This window comes from Rhinoderma darwinii, chromosome 5, assembly GCF_050947455.1.
Source record: "Rhinoderma darwinii isolate aRhiDar2 chromosome 5, aRhiDar2.hap1, whole genome shotgun sequence".
In the NCBI taxonomy this organism is placed as follows: domain Eukaryota; kingdom Metazoa; phylum Chordata; class Amphibia; order Anura; family Rhinodermatidae; genus Rhinoderma; species Rhinoderma darwinii.
Genome location: NC_134691.1, coordinates 225,125,669 through 225,151,155, shown reverse-complemented (window position 1 = coordinate 225,151,155; position 25,487 = coordinate 225,125,669). Strand labels below are relative to the sequence as shown.

General features: G+C 40.6%; 1 protein-coding gene across 3 annotated transcripts in view; it reads right to left on the bottom strand.

The window, feature by feature from the left end:
• GOLGA4 (golgin A4) overlaps window positions 1-25,487 on the bottom strand; it is a 125,473-nt gene that overhangs the window by 73,509 nt on the left and 26,477 nt on the right. For all 3 annotated transcript variants that reach the window (XM_075826984.1, XM_075826985.1, XM_075826986.1), the window contains 6 exons: window positions 23,243-23,554; window positions 18,810-18,857; window positions 15,329-15,385; window positions 7,246-7,344; window positions 4,978-5,101; window positions 3,617-3,804 (listed from right to left, as the gene is read on the bottom strand). In XM_075826984.1, coding sequence (XP_075683099.1) covers window positions 3,617-3,804; window positions 4,978-5,101; window positions 7,246-7,344; window positions 15,329-15,385; window positions 18,810-18,857; window positions 23,243-23,554 — 828 coding nt within the window. The remainder of the gene's footprint in view (window positions 1-3,616; window positions 3,805-4,977; window positions 5,102-7,245; window positions 7,345-15,328; window positions 15,386-18,809; window positions 18,858-23,242; window positions 23,555-25,487) is intronic.

Here is a 25,487-nt window from a genome sequence, read left to right as displayed (position 1 = left end):
GGCTCCCTTTTGGTCTGTAGTTCTTGTGTCTCGGAAACACCTTTTTTGCCCTTCCCAATGTTCTGTCTCTCCAGTGAGCCTTTTGGGCATTGTAGATACATTGGACCAGAGGCTATTCTACCAGTTCTCACTTTTTGATTGCTATAATGGCGCTGGAAGTCCCCTGACAATTCCTCAATGGCCCAATGCGAGAAACTGGTTAATTTCTACATTCTGTTTTATAAAATCCTATACATTAACCGGAAGTGCCCAAGAAATTTGAGAAGATCTGGTCTCCATGGCTGGAAAAATGTAGCCACCGCAATAATGTTGCCCCATGCTGAAGAGGTTTGCCATTCTCAGGTGATTTGTGGTCTTGAGAAGGAGGGGTGCTTGATATGCGTTAAATGCTTGCAATATATGTGTAGCGCTTCTTTACAGCGGCTATGTTTGACATACTGCTCTTGTAAACCTTTAAATGTAAGGTTTCCTCTATTTACATCGGTATCTCCTTCCGATGATGGATAGTAGATTGTGTATGTTGACACCTGCATTATGAACAGGCTTTGGTCTGGTTTTTATTGTGATGCTTAACCCTTGCCCTTCCCGCACCTTGTCTACCCTGCATTCCCCGTTGCCAATCAGCGGTCCATCGCCGCTGATTTCAGCAGTTAACCCCTTAAATGCGGTGTTCGATTGCGATCGCCACATTTAAGGTGTTTAGCGCAAATCGGCAGCCCCCCACGTGAAATCACAGGGGCTGGCGATGGTACCCATGGCAATCGGACGCCAGACAACTGCTTCCGGGCTGCCATGTACAGAAGCCTATGAGGACCAGCCGGAGGCTGATCCTCGTAGGCTTCCTGTCAGAGTGACTGTCACGTCACAATGACAGTTGGAATGCATTACACTACGTGTGTAGTGTAATGTCTTCCAGCAGCGATCAAAGCTGCAAGTCTAAGTGTCCCCTTGTCGGACAAGTAAAGAAAGTAAAAAAAAAAGAATAAAAATGTTTTAAAAAAGTGTAAAAATAGAAGTTATACGTTACATAAACAAGAACTGCTTTTTTCCCTATAAGAAGTCTTTTATTATAGGAAAAAAATGAACACGTAAAAAAAAAATACACATATTTGGTATCACCGCGTTCGTAACGACCAAAACTATAATATTATTTTTCCCGCACGGTGAATACCGCAAATAAAACAAAAAACAATGCCAGAATCACCATTTTTTGGTCACAACCTACAACCCGTCCCACAAAAAACAAGCCCTTACACAGCTTTAACTGAAAAATAAAAAAGTTATGGCTCTCAGTATATGGTGACACAAAAAATAATTTATTTTATAAAGAAGTTATTTTATTGCTCAAACACTGCAAAATGTAAAAAAAACTATATACATATGGTATCGACGTAATCGTATCGACCCGCATAATAAAGTAAAACGGTCATTTATAGCCCAGGGTGAACGCCGTTAAAAAATAAATAAAAAACAGTCAGAATTGATGGTTTTTGGTCACCTTGGCTCTACCAAAAAATTTTATAAAAAGTGCTCAAAAAGTTGCATGTGCCAAAAGATGGTACCAATAAAAACCACTCTATTGACTGAAAAATAAAAAATAAAAGTTATGCCTTTCGGAAAGCGGGAAGGAAAAACTAAAAAGAAAAAGCAAAACATGGATCATTTCGGAAAGGGTTAATTACTTTCTATTGAAAAAACATTTATGACCACATGTGGGGTATAGCAATACACGGGAGAAATTGCTTTACGAATGTTGGGGTGCTCTTTCCTCCTTTATCCTTTGTGAAATTGAAAAAAAAACAAACAACATTTTAGTGGAAATAATGTTGATATTAATTTTCACGGCCTAATTCTAATAAATTCTGCAAAAGACGTGTGGGGTCTAAATGCTTTTTACTTTTGGGGGGCTTACACTGTTTTGGTCCCTCGGCGGCTTTGCAAATTCGACATGACACTCAAAAACTATTCCAGCTAAATTTGAGCTCCAAAAGCCAAATAGCGCTCCTTCCTTTCTAAGCCCCGGTGTGGGTCCAAACAGCAGTTTATTACCACATACGGGGTATTTACGTAATCGGGAGAAATTGTTTTACAAATGTTGGGGTACTTTTTCTCCCTTTTTCCTTGTAAAAATTAAAAATGTCTACGTTTTTACAGAAAAAAAAGTAGATTTTTACCTTTAGAGACTAATTCCAATGAATTCAGCAAAACAACTGTGGGGTTAAAATGCTAACTTTACCCCTAGAAAAATTCCTTGAGGGGTGTAGTTTCAAAAATGGGGTGACTTTTGGGGGGTCTTTACTGTTTTGGTACCACAAGACCTATTCAAACCTGACATGGTGCCTAAAATATATTCTAGAAAAAGGAGGCCCCAAAACCCTCTAGCTGCTCCTTTGCTTCTGAGGCCGGTGTTTCAGTGCATTTGCACACTAGAGCCACATGTGGCATATTTCTAAAAACTGCAGAATCTGGGCAATAAATATTGAGTTGCATTTCTCAGATAAAACCTTCTGTGGTACAGAATTTCTTTTATTACAAATGAATTTTGGCAAAAAAAAAAAAGGAAATTTGTAAATTTCACCTCTACTTTGCTTTAATTCCTGTGAAACGCCTAAAGGGCTAAAACACTTTCTGAATGCGGTTTTGAATACTTTGAGGGGTGCAGTTTTCAAAATGGGGTGATTTATGGGGACTGTCTAATATATAAGGCTCTCAAAGTCACTTCAGACCTGAACTGGTCCCTGAAAACATAGCCTTTTGAAATTTTCTTGAAAATGTGAGAAATTGCTGCTAAAGTTCTAAGCCTTGTAACGTCCTAGAAAAATAAAAGAATGTTAAAAAAAAACGATGCAAACATAAAGTAGACATATGGGAAATATAAACTAGTAAGTATTTTGTGTGGTATTACTATCTGTTTTACAAGTAGATCCATATAAATTTCGAAAAAGGCATTTTTGCTAATTTTCTCTAAATCTTGGTGTTTTTTACAAATAAATATTGACTTTATCGATCAAATTTTTTCACTATCATAAAGTACAATATGTCACGAGAAAACAGTCTCAGTTTCACTTGGATAGGTAAAAGCATTCCAGAGTTACTACCACATAAAGTGACACGTCAGATTTGAAAAATCGGCTTCGTCCTGAAGGCCAAAACAGGCTCAGTCCTGAAGGGGTTAAAGGGGTTATCGGTTTTATTTATAAATTAAGGGCCCATTCCTAGGATAGGCCATCAATATTAGAGCGGTGTGGGTTTGATTCTCAGTACTCCCGCCATCAGCTGTTTGAAGGGTCTGTGGCCTCTACATTGTTTACATGGTTCTCCTCGTTCGTACTTGCAAGCGCCGTTCCATTTGTAGCGGCTGTGCAAGGTATTGCACCACAGTCCCATTCACTCGAATGAAAGAGTCGGCCACCGACCGCTCTAATATTGATGGCCTATCCTAAGGATAAGCTATCAATTTTAAAAACCAGGATAACCCCTTTAAAATTGAAAATTAAAACCTTTTCCTAAAATAAAAATAACACGCTGTCTGTTGAAGCACGACATGACACTTATTCCATAATAAGTCCTATATTATGGGACACTCGTCTGCATAAGTTGTAAAAAAAATAAGTACCTTAATCTTTTCAAGCTCTTGAAGCCTCTCCTCTAGTTGATTTTGAAGAGCTTCTTTTTCACTGCTTAGTTGAGCGCACTTTTCTTTATGTGATCGAATCATCTCTTTACATCTTTGAAGAAGGTTCTCTTGCCGTTTTACTCTGACTTGCAGAGAATCAACTGTTTTTGCACTATCACCGCTTCCATCTCAAAAAAGGAAGAAAAAAAACCAAATAAACACACACATATTACATGCAATAATGAAGCACCATCTGGTGAAACAAGCTACTTGGAACCATTTACCATGGATATTAAAGGGGTTGTCCGAAAACATGTTTGTTTATAGCCCCAAAAAATTTGTATTTACATACATTTTGTTTCAAATATCTCCAGATAGTTCAGGAATAATGTTAGAATAGCGCCACCTGTGGTTTCCATTCAATAGCCTTTACTATGTCCACTTCAGTATATGTGCCAAGGTGCTCAGTCTTAGGTCTTTCTCTGCTTCATCCGGTATGTGGAGGGATCCCCTATATGGGGAGCCCGCTGTCTCTGAAGCTGTAGTGTCTCCTCGGCTTATCAGGGGAGATGCTGAGCAAGTGACAAAAGAGTGAGATAGCGTTACTGCAATAGGGCTCGCTCAGCATCTTCATCTGACAAGCAAAGAGACGCTGCAGCTCCGGAGGGTCCGGAGCAGAAACAGAAGCAAGATAGAGCACCAACTTGCACATTTACTGAGGAGGACACAGTAGAGGCTATTGAATAGAAACAGAAGGTGGCACAATGCGAACATTATTCCTGAAATATAGGGAGATATAATCATGCATTTTTTGTAAGGCTATGTTCACACGGAGTATTTTGGGGGAGGAATATCTGCCTCAAAGCTCCAAACGGAATTTTGAGGCAGATATTCCTCCCCCAAAATACTCCGTGTGAATAGCAATGATCGCGCCGTTTTTCGCCCGCGGCCATTGAGCGCCGCGGGCAGAAAACACGCTTTCTCCTGCCTCCCATTGAAGTCAATGGGAGGTCGGAGGCGGAAGCGCCCGAAGATAGGGCATGTCGCTTCTTTTTCCCGCGAGGCAGTTTTACTGCTCGCGGGAAAAAGACGCCGACGCCTCCCATTGAAATCAATGGGAGGCGTTCTCGGGCCGTTTCTGCCGAGTTTTGCGACGCGGTTTCCGCGTCAATAAACTCGGCAAAAGACCCCGTGTGAACATAGCCTAAAGCGTACATACAAATCATCAGAATTTCGGGCTGGATTTTCACTATAAACAATATTCCGTAGTACACCCCTTTAATATACTGATTAATATCAACATTTTAAATATTATTATAGTATAAAAGTATTCCTAAATAATTTTATCCTTGTGAAATTACCAAAGGTGGGAGTGCTGTCCACATCTCCTTCCTGTCCCATGCTCTGATTTTCAGGCTCTGATGCAGCGACTGACGTCTCTGATTCCAATTGTCCCTTTCCAACCCGCTGTTTAAGCAAAATTACCTAAAGAAAGGAAAAAGAAAAATAGTCCTTGTCTTAGGATTCAGTCGTACAACTGTAACAGAGCTGAAATAAATAAAGAGCGCCAAAAATGGGTTTGGATCCAGTCGTGTAATCAGGAAAGCCTTTCTTAATGCTTTTTTCTCCCTGAGCCGTATTACACATGTGTGAATGCAGCCTTATTAATAGGTGCAGTTTCTTTTAATGTATTGAGGCGTGTTAGGTTTCTCTGAATAATATATGACCTAAGTAACAATTACAACCAGTAACAAACGCTATTGGAATGGTAACAAAAACATTCTGAATTTATGTGTAAAATGTTTCTTCATGATTAACTTTCTAGCTGGCCCCGTTCTATGTCCAAAATGTTTCCTATGCTTAGAAATACATTCTTAACCCCTTAATGACCGGGCCATTTTGCACGTTAATGACCAAGGATTATTTTTTGTTTTTTCACGATCGCATTCCAAGAGTCGTAACTTTTTTTTTATTCCGTCGACATCGCCGTATAAGGGCTTGTTTTTTGCGGGACAAGTTGTATTTTGTAATTGTACCATTTTTAGATGCTTATAATATATTGATTAACTTTTATTAACTTTATTTTAGGAGAGAATTTAAAATAAGCAGCTATTCCAGCATTAATTTTCACGTTATAAATTTACGCCGTTTACTATGCAGCGTAAATAACATGTTAACTTTATTCTATGGGTCGGCACGATTACGGGGATACCAAATATGTAGAGGTTTTATATGTTTTTCCTACGTTTGCACAATAAAAAGCCTTTTAGAAAAAAATTACTTGTTTTTGCATCGCCGCATTCCAAGAGCCGTAACGTTTTTATTTTTCCGTCTATGTGGCCGTATGTGGGCTTGATTTTTGCGGGACAATGTGTAGTTTTCATTAGTACTATTTTGGGGTACATAGGACTTATAGATTAACTTTTATTTTATTTTTTATGGGGGGAATGGGAGAAAAGAGAGAATTTTGCCGTTTGCGTTTTCTTTGGACGCCGTTCATCCGGCGTTTTAATTAATGTGTTCATTTTATTGGTCAAGTTGTTACGATCGCGGGGATACCATATATGTGTATGTGTGATTTGTTTTGACACTTTTACTAAATAAAACCACTTTTTGGGCCAAAAAAGTAGTTTTATTTGACTGACTGTAATTATTTTTATTTTTTTTATCACAAACTTTATTTAACTGATTGTCATTTTTTTTTTAAGTCCCATCAGGACACTTCACTATGCGATGTGCTGATCGCATATATAATGCTTTGGTATACTTCGTATACCGAAGCATTATTGCCTGTCAGTGTAAAACTGACAGGCAATCTAATAGGTCATGCCTCCGGCATCGCCTAACAGGCTGATGCTGAAGACAGACCTAGGGGTCTTTGTTAGACCCCCGGCTGTCATGGAAACCTGACGGCGACCCGCGATTTGTTTGCGGGGGCGCCGATCGGGTGACAGAGGGAGCTCCCTCCCTCTGTCAAACACATTAGATGCCGCTGTCACTATTGACAGCAGCATTTAATGGGTTAAACTGCCGGAATCGGCGCGCGCTTCGATTCCAGCAGCTGCAGCAGGAGACAGGCTGTGTATAACAGCCGTGCTCCTGCCGCTGATCGCATGGGTACGCTGTCAGTACCCGCGCGATCACAGGACGGATATATCCGTCCTCCTGCGCGTACTAGCAGCTGCTGAGGACGGATATATCCGTCCTTCGGCGTTAAGGAGTTAAAGGGGTTTTCCATGACCGGACAACTGATGACCTGCAGAACGGCCACTTTGCAGTGTTCACAGGCATCTGCTTTCGGCTCCAACTACTGCATATCGTTCAAAACATCCCGCACCCGGAACCGCTGATCTCGGACCTGCACCGACCTAATACTGATGACCTATCCTGTGGGTAGGTCATCAGTTGTCCAGTCGTGGACAACCCCTTTAACTTCATCGTGTAGACCAAGTCCTCCACCACGGATTTTGATGAAGATCTGCTGCGGATTTCACCCTCTGCCATGCAAAAGGTGAACTCAGCAGCAAAAATCCAGCACAAACATGCCACATAGACCATGAAAAACTGCAGCATGTCCAAAAAACAGTGTAGATTTTTTTTACGCAGCGTGTGAATGGGGTAGCAATTACCTGAGTTTGTAGCACACTTATTAACTGGTCTTTCTCCTCAAGAGATGCGTCGAATTCTTCCTGCAGATGTTTCTTGGCCTGCTGATCCATTTGAAGTTCCTATTGGGAATTGTGAACAGAGAAAATGTTCTTGTGAAACTATTCAACTTCTTCCTTTTACACAGTCGTGTGAATGGACTTTATAGCAGATCTGTCATCAGACTATGTGTACTAGTATGAGTACAGGTCCGCTTTGCTATTAACCCAAACGGCACAAAAAATTTTGTGCCATTTGGCTAGTGGAGCCAAACAAAATAATACAATGGAATTGATTTACAACATAGGTCATTTTTTCATGACACAGTTCCATTTAAAGCGGATCTGACATCAGACTTTGCTGCCCTAAATAAGGGCAGTATAGTGTGGGTACAGGTCTGCTCTCCTATTGGCCCAAACAGGAAAAAAATAATGTGCTGTTTTGCTCATAGGAGCAATCGAAGAATACAACGGACACCGTTATGAGTATGTATGAGGGGAGAGCTCCTCCCCACATGTTATGTAATTTCTCCAGAGTAGGAAAATACCACATACGTGGTCGCAAACTGCTGTTTGGACACACGGCAGGGTTCAGAAGGGAAGTAGCGCCATTTGGATTTTAAAGTGCAGTTTTTTTTTTACCTGGGCATACAACAGGGCTCAGTAGTGAAAGAGCATCTTGTTTTTTTATGGCATTTACCAAGCGGTAGAAGTTATGCTAACTTTATTCTGTGTGTCGGTACGATTAGAGCAATACCAAATTTGAGTATTTATTTGTTTTTTACTACTTTTACACAATACAAACACTATTTTAGAAAAATTGAGACATAATCTTCTGAGTTGTAACTTTTTTATTTTTCCATGAGGGCTTGTTTTTTTGCAGGATGAGTTGTAGTTTTTATTGGTACCATTTTGGGATACACGTGACTTTTTAATTATTTTTTTGGGGAGGCTAGGCGTCCAAAAACAGGCTACACTGCAATAGTTTTTATTTTTATTTTTTTAAGGTATTCACTGTGTGGGATGAATAGCAGTATAATTTTAAAGTTTGCGTCTATACAGACGCGGCGATACCCATTATGCATCTTTTTTTGGACTGAAGGGTAAATATACAATATGGGGACTTGAAATTCCAACTTCCTGATCTCTTCCATAATACACTGCACTACTTGGGTATTGCAGTGTATTCTGCCTGTCAGTTTTACACTGACAGGCAACTTATTAGGCCCTGCCTCTGGCTTCCATAGATGGCAGACCTGGAGGTCATGGTTAGGTCTCCGGTTGCCATAGCAACCATCGTCAACCCGCGATCGCATCACGTGTGTGCCGAATGCTCTGTAAACCACGGAGATGATGCGGTCATTGTGGTCGGGATTAGAGTTACCTCCGATCCCAGCCGTTACAGCAGGAGCCCAACTGTCAGTCACTGCTGGTCCCCCGAGATCACCATGAAGAAAATTTAGATGAAATTGCAGAAACCCTTTGCCAACTATGAAGTACATTTACGTCAAATGTTGGTAAAAGGTTAAGGACATCGGTCACCGTTTTTATTAATTTGCTTATAATATGCGCTTTAATCAAATAAGTATGGTCTTATTTTTATGGTGTCATGTTGAGTTATTTTTACCAAGAAATGTAATTAGCTGAGATCAAGTCTATGGGGTGAAGCTTCTACGCTTGTTCAGACAGCTGCAAAAATCATGTTCACCATTAGGCTAGGTTCACACAGAGTTTTTCCATTTGGAAGTTTGAGGCAGATTTTCCTCTGCCTGCGCGCCGATTATAACAGCGTTTTTCGCCCGCGGCCATCGAGCGCCGCGGGCATAAAAGGCAGCGAAATACGATTTCTCTGCCTCCCATTGATGTCAATGGGAGATCAGAGGCGTAAACGCCCGAAGATAGGGCATGTCCCTTCTTTCTCCCGCTAGACGGTTTTACCGCTCACGGGAAAAAGACGCCTCCGCCTCCCATTGAAATCAATGGGAGGCATTTTCGGCCGGTTTTTGATGTTTTGCGGCGCGGTTTCCGATAGCTCTACATGCTGCACTATTTGTTCCGGCAAAACGACGGAACCTGAAGGACCCTAGTATAAGGCCTCATGCTCACGACCGTAGTGATGTACACGGCCATGATATGCGGCTTGGACGGTTGCGGAGTGTCACCCGCGAGCCGCCCACGAAAAACGGCTGTGTGCATTAATTTCTATGAGCCTGGACTGCAAAACACGGCTGTAATAAGACATGTCTGTTCTTTTTGCGGTCCAGGCTTTTGGGCCATGCACGGACTGTGGAAACCACGGTCGCGATGCATGGGCCCATTGAAATGAATGGGGCCGCAATTCACCTGCAGATTTGCGGTTGAATTGTGGCCGAATAAATACGTTAGTTTGCATGGGGCCTAAGTCAATGAGTTCCGATAGGCACCTTTTGTGTCTGTCATAGCTTAAATTCAATTTTTCTGCCCTTTTGACGTAACAGAAAAACAGAATTGACAATGCAGATATAAATTCTGCCTAAAAAAAATTGTGCAAACCATACAAATGTCATTGTGAATTATTTAAAATCTTAAAAAGATAGTAACAAATATTTACAATCTTTGTTAATTGACATGGTACTTTAAAGAGGCTCTGTCACCAGATTTTGCAGCCCCTATCTGCTATTGCAGCAGATAGGCGCTGCAATGTAGATTACAGTAACGTTTTTATTTTTAAAAAACGAGCATTTTTGGCCAAGTTATGACCATTTTCGTATTTATGCAAATGAGGCTTGCAAAAGTACAACTGGGCGTGTTGAAAAGTAAAAGTACAACTGGGCGTGTATTATGTGTGTTACATCAGGGCGTGTTTACTACTTTTACTAGCTGGGCGTTGTGTATAGAAGTATCATCCACTTCTCTTCAGAACGCCCAGCTTCTGGCAGTGCAGATCTGTGACGTCACTCACAGGTCCTGCATCGTGTCGGCACCAGAGGCTACAGTTGATTCTGCAGCAGCATCAGCATTTGCAGGTAAGTAGCTACATAGACTTACCTGCAAACGCTGATGCTGCTGCAGAATCATCTGTAGCCTCTGGTGTCGATGTGTCCTCGCTCGTCTGACACGATGCAGGACCTGTGAGTGACGACACAGCGTGATCTCTGGAGAACACGGCTGTGTCTGCACTGCCAGAAGCTGGGCGTTGTGAAGAGAAGTGGATGATACTTCTATGCACAACGCCCAGCTAGTAAAAGTAGTAAACACGCCCCGATGTACGCACATAATACACGCCCAGTTGTACTTTTACTTTTCAACACGCCCAGTTGTACTTTTGCAAGCCTCATTTGCATAAATACGAAAATGGTCATAACTTGGCCAAAAATGCTCGTTTTTTAAAAATAAAAACGTTACTGTAATCTACATTGCAGCGCCTATCTGCTGCAATAGCAGATAGGGGCTGCAAAATCTGGTGACAGAGCCTCTTTAAAGGGGTTTTCCAATCCTTTTTTTTTTTTTTTTAAATCAATGCAATGTTCCTCTATTAATATATTAGTGCACTCTGACTATCTTTTTCTTGATAATAAATGGTTTTAGTAACATTACTCCCTATTGTTTACCTTGAGAGGTTTGTTTTGCTCAGTAAGTTCATTCCTCTTCTCTTCCTGTGTTTCTCCTCCCTGCATGCACTGCTCTAGTCCCAGCATGCAATGTGCATGCAGCAGTGCACTTGCTCCGCCTACTACACCCAGCTCTACTAACTTCTGCAATCTCAGTCTTCATTTTGGTGCTCTCATTCTATTACTGATAGCACAAGCTGAAATCACTGGATATCTGCGTTTTTAACCTCTTAACGCCGAAGGACGGATATATCCGTCCTCAGCAGCTGCTAGTTCGCGCAGGAGGAGGGATATATCCGTCCTGTGATGGCGCGGGTACTGCCAGTGTACCCACACGATCAGCGGCAGGAGCACGGCTGTTATACACAGCCTGGCTCCTGCTGCAACTGCGGGAATCGAAGCGCGCTCCGATTCCGGCAGTTTAACCCATTAAATGCCGCTGTCAATAGTGACAGCGGCATCTAATGTGTTTGACAGAGGGAGGGAGCTCCCTCTGTTTTATACTGACAGGCAATAATGCTTTGGTATACGAAGTATACCAAAGCATGATATATGCGATCGGCACATCGCATAGTGAAGTCCCATGGTGGGACTAAAAAAAAAATGTCAATCCGTTAAATAAAGTTGGTGAAAAAACTAAAAAAAAATTACAGTGAAAATCAAATAAAACTACTTTTTTTGCCCAAAAAGTGTTTTTTTTAAAGTAAAAGTGTCAAAACAAATCACACATACACATATATGGTATCCCCGCGATCGTAACCACTTGAACAATAAAATTAACACATTAATTAAACCGCTGGATGAACGGCGTCCAAAAAAACAACGGCAAAATTCGCTCTTTTCTCCCATTCCCACCATAAAAAATTAAATAAAAATTAATCTAAGTCCTATGTACCCCAAAATAGTACTAATGAAAACTACACATTGTCCCGCAAAAATCAAGCCCACGTACGGCCACATAGACGGAAAAATAAAACCGTTACGGCTCTTGGAATGCGGCGATGCAAAAACAAGTAATTTTTTTCTAAAAGGGTTTTTATTGTGCAAACGTAGAAAAAACATATAAAACCTTTACATATTTGGTATCCCCGTAACCGTGCCGAGCCATAGAATAAAGTTAACATGTTATTTACGCTGCATAGTAAACGTCGTAAATTTATAACGTGAAAATCAATGCTGGAATAGCTGCTTATTTTCAATTCTCTCCTAAAATAAAGTTAATAAAAGTTAATCAATATATTAAAAGCATCTAAAAATGGTGGAATTACAAAATAAAACTCGTCCCGCAAAAAACAAGCCCTTATACGGCTATGTCGACGGAATAAAAAAAAAGTTACGACTCTTGGAATGTGACCGTGAAAAAAACAAAAATAATCCTTGGTCATTAACGTGCAAAATGGCCCGGTCATTAAGGGGTTAAACGGTTTGAAGAGGTCTTCTGGTACCAAAACAGTGGAAACCCCCAAAAGGTGCCCCCATTTTGGAAACTAGACCCCTTGAGGAATTCATTGTAGTTTTCTTGGGGTGCATGCAGCTTTTTGATCAGTTTTTATTCTATTTTTAGGTGGCGTGGTGACTAAAAAACAGCAATTCTATTGTTTTTTTATTCTATTTTTGTTACAGCGTCACCGTGCGCTATAAATGACACATTCACTTTATTCTGCGGGGCGATACGATTAGGGCTCATTTACACGAGCGTGTTATACGTCCGTGCAACGCGCGTCGCAGGGACCTATGTTAGTCTATGGGGCCGTGCAGCCAGGTGGGCGTGATTTTCACGCAGCGTATGTCCGCTGCGTGAAACGCACGACGTCCTATATTTGTGCGCTGTTCGCACATCACGCACCCATTGAAGTCAATGGGTGTGTGAAAACCACGCATGTCGCACGGAAGCAATTCCGTGGGACGCGCGTGATTCGTGCAACAGCACTGTAAAGGATGAATGAAAACAGAAAAGCACCACGTTCTTTTCTGTTTACAAACATCCAAACGGAGTGTCATAATGATGGCGGCTGCGCGAAAACCAGGCAGCCGCGCATCATAAAGGGCTGACACACGGAGCTGTTAATTGCCTTTTGCGCACGCAAAACGCCGCGCTTTTTGCTTGCACAAAATGCACACGCTCGTGTAAACTCGGCCTTACGGTGACACCAGATGTTTATAGTTTTTTTTTATGTCTTATGGCGTTTGCACAATAAGATAAGTTTTGTAAACAATCATTCACTTTTTGTGTTACCTTATTCTAAGAGCAAGAACTTTATTATTTTTCCATCAATAAAGCCGTGCGAGGACTTATTTTTTGCGTAACGAACTGTAGTTTCGATCAGGACCATTTTTCGGTACATGCGACTTTTTGATCTATTTTTAATAAATTTTTTGGGAGGTGAAGTGACCAAACAATTGTGATTGTGGTACGGTTTATTATTATTTTCTTTTACGGCGTTCACCGCGCGGGATAAATAACGAAATAATTTTGTCGTTCAGGCCGTTACGGACGCGGCGATACCAATTATGTATATTTTATTTATTTATATATTTTTATTAATAAAAAAGGACTGATAAGGGAAAAAAAGGGGATTTTTTTTAACTTTTATTTTCTTATTTTTACACATCTTTTTTTTTTACTTTGTCCCACAAGGGGACTTGAGGGCAGGAGGCCCTGATCGCTATTCTAATACTCTGCACTACATGCGTAGTGCAGTGTATTAGAACTGTCAGCTATTCACTGACAGCAAGCATAGTGGGTCCTGACTTTGTCAGGACCCATTAGGCTTCCGTCGATGGCATAGCCGGACGCCATTGTTTGGTGTCCGGTTGCCATAGTAACCATCGCCGGCCGCTATCGTGTAGCAGGCCGGCGATGGTAACTTAACCCCTAAAAAGCCGCGATCTCTATTGAACGCGGCTTTTAAGGGGTTAGACAGCGGGGACACAGCGATCGGTCCCCGCTGTAGGAGCTGCGGCAGCTGCTGTACGAGACAGCAGCTGTCACAGCTCCTGCACCTGTCGGGAGGACGGCCGAAACGGCCGTTATTCCCGCAACTTCGTATTCCGTCGGTAATTTATAAGGGGTTATAATTTCACAGAGCATGCGCGGTGGAGTGTGTTAACCACGCATGCTCTGAGATAAAGAAGCACGTGGTACGGTTACGTCATTTGTGACGTAACCGTACAGTGTGAAAGCCGGAAACCGGAAGCAAGGCAGAAGACTAAATGGACGGGTCTGCACAGGAAGTGCAGATTTTGCTTCACTAAGGGGGCGGTGACGGAGGAGGATATACGACGCTACAGCCATCTGATGAAACGTAAGTACATTGTAAAGTTATATCATTTTCATTGTTTTATTTAAATAAATGTAATTTTTTAGTTCCGGAATACCCCTTTAAGTACTACGATAATAGTGTTCTAGAAGTACACGGTCTATCAGGACAAAATTCTTTAGACTGGCTTCTTCGCTTTCAGATATATTTGCCTAGGTCAAGTTATGATGCAACAGTGGGACTACTGAAGGCTACCTGGCATGATCAGATAAGAGTTTCTTGCATGACAAGTTACACAATTAGGACTTCATCTATATTTGTTCCTGTGCTTGCCCATATGCTTACACAACACCGCATAAAAAAAAACGTAGCCCTGTCATTTTAACAAATGAGGTAAACTGCCATTAATACAATCACTGATACGCAGCAGTAGCTGATCAGCACGATCTTTGGGACAAAAGAGAGCACCCTACAGCTGACCGGCTACATCTATCGGAAATCATTTACACGTTACAATATTGATTCACTTACTATGTTCATTGTGCCATTTTACACTAGCGTGGAGAAACTATTATGAATAGCCTTAGGCTGGACCTTCACAGTAATGTGCAGGTTGATGTGATGCAACACTGTTTGACAAACCACTTCATCGCAGCAATTGGACCAGTCTAAATTATTGGACTAAAGCTTCGTTCACATCTGCGTCTGAACTGAATCCAAACTGAAACAAACGGAAACCGTAGGAAGCGGTGCAAATGGTTTCCGTTTGTCACCGTTGTGTAAAGTTTCCATCATTTTGACAAAACCGTAGTAGACTGCGCTATTCATTCCGTCAAAACGACGGAACCCTTGCACATCGGTGACAAACGGAAACCTTTTGCACTGGATCCGTCACCGTCAAGTTTGGATTCCATTCAGGAGTTCCCCTGACTGAAAGCTCCGACGGAACCCATGAACGGAGTCCCGACGCAGATGTGAACGAAGCATAATAGTGGCACCATTTTAGCATCATTTGCTATTTAGCCTCAGCCTACAACACACTTGTCCTGATGAAGGCCAAATAGATAAATAGAAGCATCAGTACTGGCAACGCAACCTAGACATTTTATCACAGGATGAAAAAATAAGACTGAGAAACTGTTAAAGTTTAGCAACTGCAATCCAAACCCTTGTGACTTGTCTAGTTATATTTAGTCAAGATGAAGGTTCAATACTTACCTCACGCAGTTCGCCAATTCTCCTTAATGCCTTATCCTGGCTCTGGCTCAAAATTGACTGAAATGAGTAACAAAACAACAAAGAAAAGCAATGAAAACAGATTCAGGTAAATTCTTGAAGTAAAGAGGACTAGGTTTCAAGGTTTTAATCTTGCCATAGACAAGAGATTAAATCTGGTAGTTAGATGGATAATGGTCATTTGTCTGACAGTACTTTTGGCTGATAGCATGATTAGCATCAGATAGAAAATAGAAAGGCCCCTGTAGGTGCTCTTTTATAATACCCAAACAGCTGTTTGTAAAAAGAAAGGTTACAGCCAACGGCAGACTGATAAATCGAACATAAAAAGTCTAAAGGCCCTATTACACCGGCCGATTTTGGATCGTGCAGCGAGTGACGATCAACGAGACAGCTCATTGATCGGCACTCGTTTGCTCCTGTCACAAGGAGCTATGCATGGGGACGAGCAGTTGTTACTCCGATCGCTCGTCCCCATACATCATCATCATGTCGGCAAGACGTCTCCCTGTTTACACAGGGAGATGTGCTGCCGACAACGATATTTTACTTTTTAGAACGATACGATCAGCAGATGAACGAGCGCTTGCTTGTTCATCTGCTGATCGCTGCCCTGTGTACACAGGGCAATTATCGGCAATGAGCGTTCTATGAACAATCATTTGCCCGATAATTGCGCAGTGTAAAAGCCCCTTTATTTAAACAGATTGCCTGTTTAGTAGTTGGTCTATTAACCCCTTAGTGACCACTAATACGCCTTTTAACGTGATTCACTACTGGGCTTTAGGCTAGGCTGACGCCTTTTCACGTCAGCCTAGTCTAAGTCCTGCACGGGTCTCCCGTGCAGGCAGGAGCCGGGGCTCTGCTGTCTGAGCTGAGCTCCTGCTCCAACGCCCGCGATCGAAGTTTACTTCGATCGCGGCCGTTTAACCCGTTAAATGCCGCCATCAATAGCGACCGCGGCATTTAACTTTGTTTACAGAGGGAGTGCGCTCCCTCTCTCACCCATCGGCGGCCCGCGAATGCAATCGCGGGTCTCCGATGGGGTGTCATGGCAGCCGGGGGACTGATAAAAGCCCCCAGGTCTGCCCTGGACATATGCCTGTTAGGACGCGCCGGAGGCACGTCCTAACAGATTGCCTGTCAGATTTACACTGACAGGCAATAATGCTCTGGTATACGAAGTATACCAGAGCATTATAGCAGCGATCGGAACATCGCACAGTAAATTCCCCTAGTGGGACTAATAAAATCAGTTATCAAAGTGAAATAAATATTATTAATAAAAAGTACAGTAAAAAAATAAATAAAACCATTTTTTTCCATAAAAAGTGGTTTTATTAAGTAAAAGTGTAAAAAAAAAAAAAAAAAAAAAAAAAAGTACACATATGTGGTATCGCCGCGACCGTAATGAATCCATTAATAAAGTTAATATGTAATTTAAACCGCAAAGTGAACACCGTAAAAAAAAAACGCCAAAAACCATGGCGAAATTGCAATTTTTTTCCATTGCCCCCCAAAAAAGTCATAATAAAAATGAATCAATAAGTCCCATGCACCCCAAAACAGTACCATTCAAAACTACGTCTTGTCCCGCAGAAAACAAGCCCAAAAAATCACTACATTGATGGAAAAATAAAAAAATTACGGCTCTTGGAAAGCGACGCTGCAAAAACAAATAATTTTAGTTCAAAAGTGTTTTTATTGTGCAAAAGTCGTAAAACATAAAAAAACCTCCACATATGTGGTATCACCGTAATCGTACCGACCCATAGAATAAAGGTAATGTGTTATTTACGTCGCACAGTGAACGGCGTCAATTTAAAAACGCATAGAACAATGGCGGAATTTCAGTTTTTTTTAATAATCCCCCAGAAAAGGTTAATAAAAGTTAATATAAAAATTATATGTACCCAAAAATGGTGCCATTAAAAAGCACAACTAATCCCGCAAAAAACAAGTCCTCATACAGCTATGTAGACGAAAAAATAAAAACGTTATAGCTCTTTGAATGCGACTATAGAAAAACGAATAAAATAGCTTGGTCATTAAGGCCTAAAATGGGCACTAAGGGGTTAACCATTGATTGAGCAGGATTTTTTTTGTCCAACAACTGGGCAAAACAGGCAGAATCATAGGTTTTGGCCAAAAATTCTCATATCTATAGCAAGACTCGCTCAGCCTTCCACCCATAAATTCCCAGAGGACTGTTCTGCTGCAGCAGGGTGATGCAGTGTTTATTCACTAGGTCTCATACTTTAAGAAGCAGAGAACATGACCGTTAAAAAAAAAACAAAAAACGGGAATGCCATCGTGGTGCTGCTGGAGATCGTAGATTGCTTTTGTGCAAGAAAGCTAGTTCTTAGAACATGTATTTTCATAGGGTTTATTGTAAAACAGTACGACGTGTTTCAAAGTCAGACTGGCTTCTTCATCAGGTAAAAATACAAACGGTGTAGAATCCCCTTGTAAGGGTTAATATACAGAAAAGAACCACCAAAGGAAAGCTTTGTCATGAAAAAGTGTCATAGGCTTAAAGATTATGCAAATCAATGACATCGTATAAATTTGGCACAACATCGTGCAGACTGTCAGACAATCAGAGATTGCATAGTTGTATTAAAACCAATAAAAAACGTGGTAGAAAATGCTCATAGAGTAGTGCTAGGAACCTTATGGAGACACACACTTATGGATGTTGTGCTCCTAGCACAACTATACCAGGTCAGCACAACTGATCACTCAACTGGTTTTCTCATTTAAACCAGTTGATACACTACATGCGCTGTGTGTCCTATTTTCTCGCTTTATTTTTCATACATTAAGCTAGCCTATTGAAAAGTAAGTGTGCTGCACTCTATGGATTTATCCCAGATCCATAATCTCTTGTGGATTCAGTGTAGAAACAAATCCTCATCCACTCGGGCTTAGTCCTGAAGAACAGCACTTATTAAAGAGGCTCTGTCACCACATTATAAGTGCCCTGTCTCCTATAGAAGGAGATGGGCGCTGTAATGTAGGTGACAGTAATGCAATTTTGGTTTATGCTAATGAGCTTTATTAATGCCCAAGTGGGCGTACTTTTACTTTCGACCAAGTTAGGGCTTGTGTATGAGGCTGCACATAGTGATATAACTATATCGCTAGTGCAGTGTAAATGAATGGAGAGGAGTGCATGATGCCGATTGGTCAGCGTCATACACTCCTCTCCACAACGCCCACTTGGTCGAAAGTAAAAGTACGAACACTTGGGCATTAAGAAAGCTCATTAGCATAAACTTAAATCGCTCATAACTTTGTGAAAAAAGATCGTTTTTTTAAATAAAAAGCATTACTGTCACCTACATTACAGCGCCGATCTCCTTATGTAGGAGATAGGGCACTTATAATGTGGTGACAGAGTCTCTTTAAATAAGTATTATCCAGTTGAACCCCTGTAAAACATGAACAGATTAAATCTCACCTGAAGTTTTTCTTTGTCCCTCTGAACCGTTCTGTACGCTGTGACTAACTGTAAGGCAATACAACAGAATGCATAATTCAGAATGTCATCCTGTTTACATCTATCAATCAAATTACATCATGGAGTCCAGTTTCCTAACAGAATGGTTATGGTCACAGACAAAAATTCCAATAGAGGCTTAGAGAGAACAGGGCAGGGAGGCTACAAACTCATTAAGCCAGAAGCAGTTATGAAAGAACTCGTAAATCCGCTAAGTTGGGAGGAACGAAGGAATGCAAAAAAGGAAAAAAAAAAGTAATATGGTAATGTGGATAGAGCAACAGGTTTTGTTAGATTGGTGATTGTGTGGGAATTCGGTTTAACCCCTTTGTGACCACCAATACGCCTTTTCACGACGGTCACTAAGGGGCCTTAGGCTAGGCTGCCTCCTTTTCATGGCAGCCCAGTCGAAGTCCTGCACGGGTGTCCTATGCAGGCTGGAGCGGGTGTCCCATGCAGGCTGGAGCGGGTGTCCCATGCAGGCTGGAGCGGGTGTACCATGCAGGCTGGAGCGGGTGCCCCATGCAGGCTGGATTGGGTGCTCGGCTGTCTGACGACAGCCGGGCTCCTGCTCCAACGGTAACGAATGACGCTTACGCCGATTACGGCCATTTAATACCTTAAATGCTGCGGTCAATAGCGACCGTAGCATTTAAGTCGTTTACAGAGGGAGGGAGCACCCTCTGTCACCCATCGGCAGCCCGCAATCGCAGCCCTCGGATGGGTCATGGCAGCCGGGGGCCTAACAAAAGCCGCCAGGCCTGCCCTGGCTATATGCCTATTAGGCTGTGCCAGAGGCATGGCTTAATAGATTGCCTGTCAGTTTTACACGGACAGGCAATACTGCTTTGGTATACTAAGTATACCTAAGCATTATAGCAGCGATCAAAAGATCGCATAGTGAAGTTTAACTAGTTAAATGCCGCTGTCAATAGCAACTGTGGCATTTATAGGGGTTTTCCCATGAACGACATTTATGACGTATCCACAGGATATGTCATAAATGTCAGATAGATGCGGGTCCCACCTCTGGGACCCGCATCAATCTCTAGAACGGGCCCCCCTCAGCTCCGTTCTATCTTACCCGGCTCCGCTGTCTTCCTGCCACTTCCTGCTTACATGGTCGAGTTACGGAAATAGCGTAACTCGCTGAGCTACGCGGTTTTCGCAACTTCCATAGAACTGAATAGTAGTCACGGAAACAACGTAGCATGCTACGCTGCTTATGTAACTGCCATTCACTACTATGGGAGTTACGTAAACCGCGTAGCTCATCAAGTTACGCTGTTTCCGTAACTCATCCATGTACTGCAGTTTATTGTACCTGTATTGATCGCTGGTTCAAGTCCCCTAGGAAAACTAATAAAATGTGTAAGAAAAAAATAAATAAAACATTTTACAAAAAGAGATACATTTTCAGGAGCGTAAAAAAAAAAAAGTCAAAAAAGGAAAAAAAAAAAGAAAAAACACGTTTTCCCATTTTTCCCCAAGAACAATGTAAAAATAAAAAAATTATAAAAAAATTGGTATCGCTGCATCCGTTAAAGTCCTCTGAAACTATTACAATATAGCATTATTTGACACACAGTGAACGGTGTAAAAAAAAAACACACATTTAAAACCCCAGTATCGTTGTCTTTTGCTCAACATAGCGCTAAAAAGAATGAAATTAAAAAAAAAGTGATAAAAAAAAAATCCTATGTACCAAAAAAATGGTGCAAATAAAAACTATAGCTCGTCCCGCAAAAAATAAACCCTCACAACGTTCAAATGATGGGAAAATATAAGTTATGGCTTTCAGAATGTGGTGAAACTGAACAAATTATTTTTTTTAACCTATAGTTTTTTTCTTTGTAAAAGAAGTAAAGTAGTATGACATTTTTCCCTGTTTTCTGTGGTCTAAAATCTGGGTGTGCGTCTTGTAATCCAAAAAATACGGTAATAAGTGTTAAATAAAAATTATTAACAAAGATTACAGTTAAAAAACAAACAAACATTTTTTCCATTAAAAAGTGGTTTTATTTAGTAAAAACAAAGTGTAAAAATTAGCATAAAGCTAAAAATCACTCAAAGTGGTAAAAATAGATAGTTTTTCTAAATAAAAAGCACTGCTGTCACCTACATTACAGCGCCGATCTCCTTATGTAGGAGATACGGCACTTATAATGTGGTGACAGAGCCTCTTTAAAACCGCAAGGTGAACACTGTAAAAAAAAAATAAAAAAAAAAAATTGCATAAAACTAGTGGAATTGCTATTTTTTCCCATTGCCCCCAAAAAGTAATAAATAATAAGTTAATCAATAAGTCCCATGTACCCCCAAAAAGTACTGATGAAAACTACGTCTCGTCCCACAAAAAACAAGCCCACATATAACTAAATTGACGGAAAAATAAAATAAAGTTATGTCATTTGGAAAGCGACGATGCAAAAACAAATAATTTCAGTTCAAAACTGTTTTTATTGCGCAATAGTAGAAAAAACAAAAACAAACTATACATAGCTGGTATCCTCGTTATCGTTCCCACCCATAGAATAAAAGGTAACACGTTATTTACGCCGCACGGTAAATAGAGTAAATTTAAAACGCATAGATAAAAATATGGCAGAATTGCTGGTTTTTTTTCTATCCCCCCCTCCCCCCCACAAAAGTTAATAAAAGAATTAGGTTTCCCAAAATGGTGCCATTAAAAAAAATACAACTAATCCCGCAAAAAAAAGAAAAAATCCTCATACAGATGTCGATGCAAAAATCAAAAAAAGTTACAGCTCTTTAAATGTCAAGATGGAAAAACATGGAAAAAATTGCTTGGTCATTAAGGTAGGCTGGTAACTAAGGGGTTAAAAGATATGGTAATAAAAAAATAAAAAATCACAATGGCTAATATCCCTGGAAACTTCAACAATGCGATTTCTGAGGTGGGCAAAATAATTTAAATGTAATATACAGTGCCCACCAAAAGTTCGGGAACACCCTCATAACTTTTGAACGGCTCGAGGTAGAACGGTTGAAATTTGTTGGGCTTTAATGCGGTCATAAAATCTACCAGTTAACGCCAAAAAAAACACCCCCACCCCCTTGGGGGCGGTTGGGGTGGGCGTTTGCAGCAAAATCTTAAATGACACAGGGGGGTCGAGTGGGGGCTCATTTGAAAACTCTTTTCAATACAAAAACGATGCTGCAAACAACTTTGAGATAGGATTTTAATTTGCTGAGATATTTAACATTAAATATGTCATCTTCATTATCGGCTACTGCCGGTGTTAGCAGTCTACGATTGTAACATGATTTCATGTGTACACATTTCGGTATGCGCGGTACGTTCAAAAGTTCTGAGTGTGTTCCAGAACTTTTGGTGGGCACTGTATGTACTTATGGATACAACAATAAAAAATAAAGACAAATATTAACGTTTCCACAAGTGAAGTTGGCAGTCAGAAAATGCCCAGACCCAATGAAAGCTTGCCTTGTTATCATAGATACTACTCCGGCTGGTATTTCATTCCTCCCACACTATACTAAGGGCATGCACACAAGGATGGTAGGAGAGGAGGGAGATTTGTATGTAGGAACTGTAACTTCATATTAACATGCAGTAACTTGCTAGTAGAACGTGGCAGGCTAAAAATAGTAGGAGAATCAGCTGTGTCCCACAGCAGGGACAGAAATCCTAATATTTTCAGTTGCTAAACAGAGAATTTTGAAATTGCTTAAAGAGGCTCCGTCACCAGATTATAAGTGCCCTATCTCCTACATAATCTGATAGGCGCTATAATGTAGATAACAGCAGTGGTTTTATTTTGAAACACGATCATTTTTGAGCAAGTTATGAGCAATTTTAGATTTAGTTTCTTAATGCCCAACTGGGCGTGTTTTTACTTTTGACCAAGTGGGTGTTGTAAAGAAGTGTATGAGGCTCACCAAAGTAAAAGCACACCCAGTTGGGCATTAAGAAACTAAATCTAAAATTGCTCATAACTTGCTCAAAAATGATCGTTTTTCAAAATAAAACCACTGCTGTTATCTACATTACAGCGCCGATCAGATTATGTAGGAGATAGGGCACTTATAATCTGGTGACAGAGCCTCTTTAAAAGAGTTTCTACCGGCACTAAACATAAAGATAACTGATATTGGAAGACAACTCCTCGGGGTAGTAGCCGGAGTGCTTTCTATTAGTGCAGGCTATTATATTTCTGGAATAAGTGCACTTCACCCACAACGAATAGCGTTTACCAACATTTTAGGTGTATAGCATAGCAATATATTGGTACTAAATGAACTCGAAACTTTAGAAGCAAGTTATTTCCACAAAGTTAGAGATGGATAGGTTATTTTCCTATGATCCACAGTTTGAGGACACTTTTTTCAATAATAACATTATCCGGACATACCTCAGAATATTTCCCACGATAGTTGCCCAAGCTCTTCTCCATCCTATGTAGTCGATGAAAAAGTTGTTCTTTACTGAGTCCTTCATGACTACCCACATCTTCTGCCTCACTTTCAATATCAGAAGGAGGATCGAACCCAGGCCCTGAACTGTCTCCATCAATCCGATTTAATGACTCCCGTGAACTGCTTCTCACAAGCGATTCTTTAGACGGAGATCGGAACAATGTATCCTTTACCGGGCTTCGAAATAGTGACTCCATTGAAGGAACACGGAGTTGAAGTTTTTGTGCAAAAGACTGAGCTTCGCTCTTCTGCAATAACAAACGTTTAACTGCATCAGAAATGTCAAAATGCGGAATATCAATACATTGCAAATTAACGAGGCTCTGTCACCACATTATAAGTGGCCCATATTGTACATAATGTGATCGGCGCTGTAATGTAGATTACAGCAGTGTTTTTTATTTAGAAAAACAATCATTTTTGACTGAGTTATGACCTATTTTAGCTTTATGCTAATGAGTTTCTTAATAGACAACTGGGCGTGTTTTACTTTTTGACCAAGTGGGAGTTGTGGAGAGAAGTGTATGACGCTGACCAATCAGTGCCATACACTTCTCCCCATTCATTTACACAGCACATAGTGATCTTGCTAGATCATCACACACTCGCACACTCCTGAAGCGTCTTGACAATGAATAGAGATCACTAACAGCCAGGACGAGATGTCTATTCAGACTCCTGACACTTCACTAACGTTTGTGTGAGATCTACAGCAAGGCAAGCTCACGAGATTACGCTTGCCTTGCTGTAAATCTCACACAAACGTTAGTGAAGTGTCAGGATTCTGAATAGACATCGCGTCTTGGCTGGTAGTGAACTCTTATCATTGTCAGGACACTTGACTAACGTTAATGTGTGTGAATGTGGCTGCACACAGTGATCTAGTAAGAACACTATTTGCTGTGTAAATGAATGGGGAGAAGTGTATGACGCCGATTGGTCACTGATTGGTCAGCGTCATACACTCCTCTGTACAACACCCACTTGACCAAAAAGTAAAACACGTCCCAGTTGTCCATTAAGAAAATGATTAGCATAAAGCTAATATAGGTCATAACTCCGTCCAAAATAAAAAACACTGCTGTAATCTACATTACAGCGCCGATCACATTATGTACAAGATAGGCCATTTATAATGTGGTGACAGAGCCTCTTTAACGCTTTACATATTATATGGAAGGTATACAAGAATCATCCCAAGTGAAATGATAGAAAAATTCCATCTTATTTATAGCTATATACAGATCATGTGACTGAAGTGGCCAATCCACAGTGACATTTAACCCATAGTGAGTCACATCATCACGTTCATTTAATTAGAGATAAGATCAAGTACTAGCTGTTGGAATAGAGCAAACTAAAAATTAGGAAGATCTAAAGTATACAGGTTTTTTTTCTTACATTTTGTGCCAATATGAACTTTTTATTATAACTTAGAAAACCATTTTTATATTAAAAAATAAAATAAATGTACAAAAGTCTAAAAGCCATAACTACAAAAATGTTAATATACTGACCAGAGAATGACCACACAGATTCTTAAATGAATGCCAACCAGGTTAGTGCAGAAGTAGGATATTTAATGAACAGAGGATGAAAGCAATTTAAAAAAGGGATCAAGCACTGCCTCATGTAGGTCTATAAACCTAACATCTGTTGTATAAAAAGAATTTTGAGGTTGTCATACAGTGGTTATATACAACTCCTCCACTACCCCACCAAGACTTAGGGTATTGTTCACACGGCATATTTTTAGGCGTGTTTCATAGCGTAAAGTGCTCGTATTACGGGCCTGAAATATGCCTGCAGACAGCTTCCTAATGATTTTAATGGGATATACGCTGCCTAGTTAATATTAGGCATATTTTTACTCTGCCGAATTAGTAAAAAAACCTCATGAAAAAAAAAGTAGCGACAGGTCACTTCTTGAAGCATTTTACAAGCGGATTCTTCCAATTTCTCATTGACACTTCAAAATCCTTTGGGACTGAGCCTGTTTTGGCCTCGAGGACTAAGCCAATTTTTTCAAATCCGACATGTGTCACTTTTTGTGGTAATGACTTTGGAATGCTCTCATGTATCCAAGCGATTCTGAGATTGTTTTCTCGTGACATCTTGTACTTTGTTAGTAAACACATTTGTTCGATAAATGCTATATTTACGTGTGAAAAACACCAATAT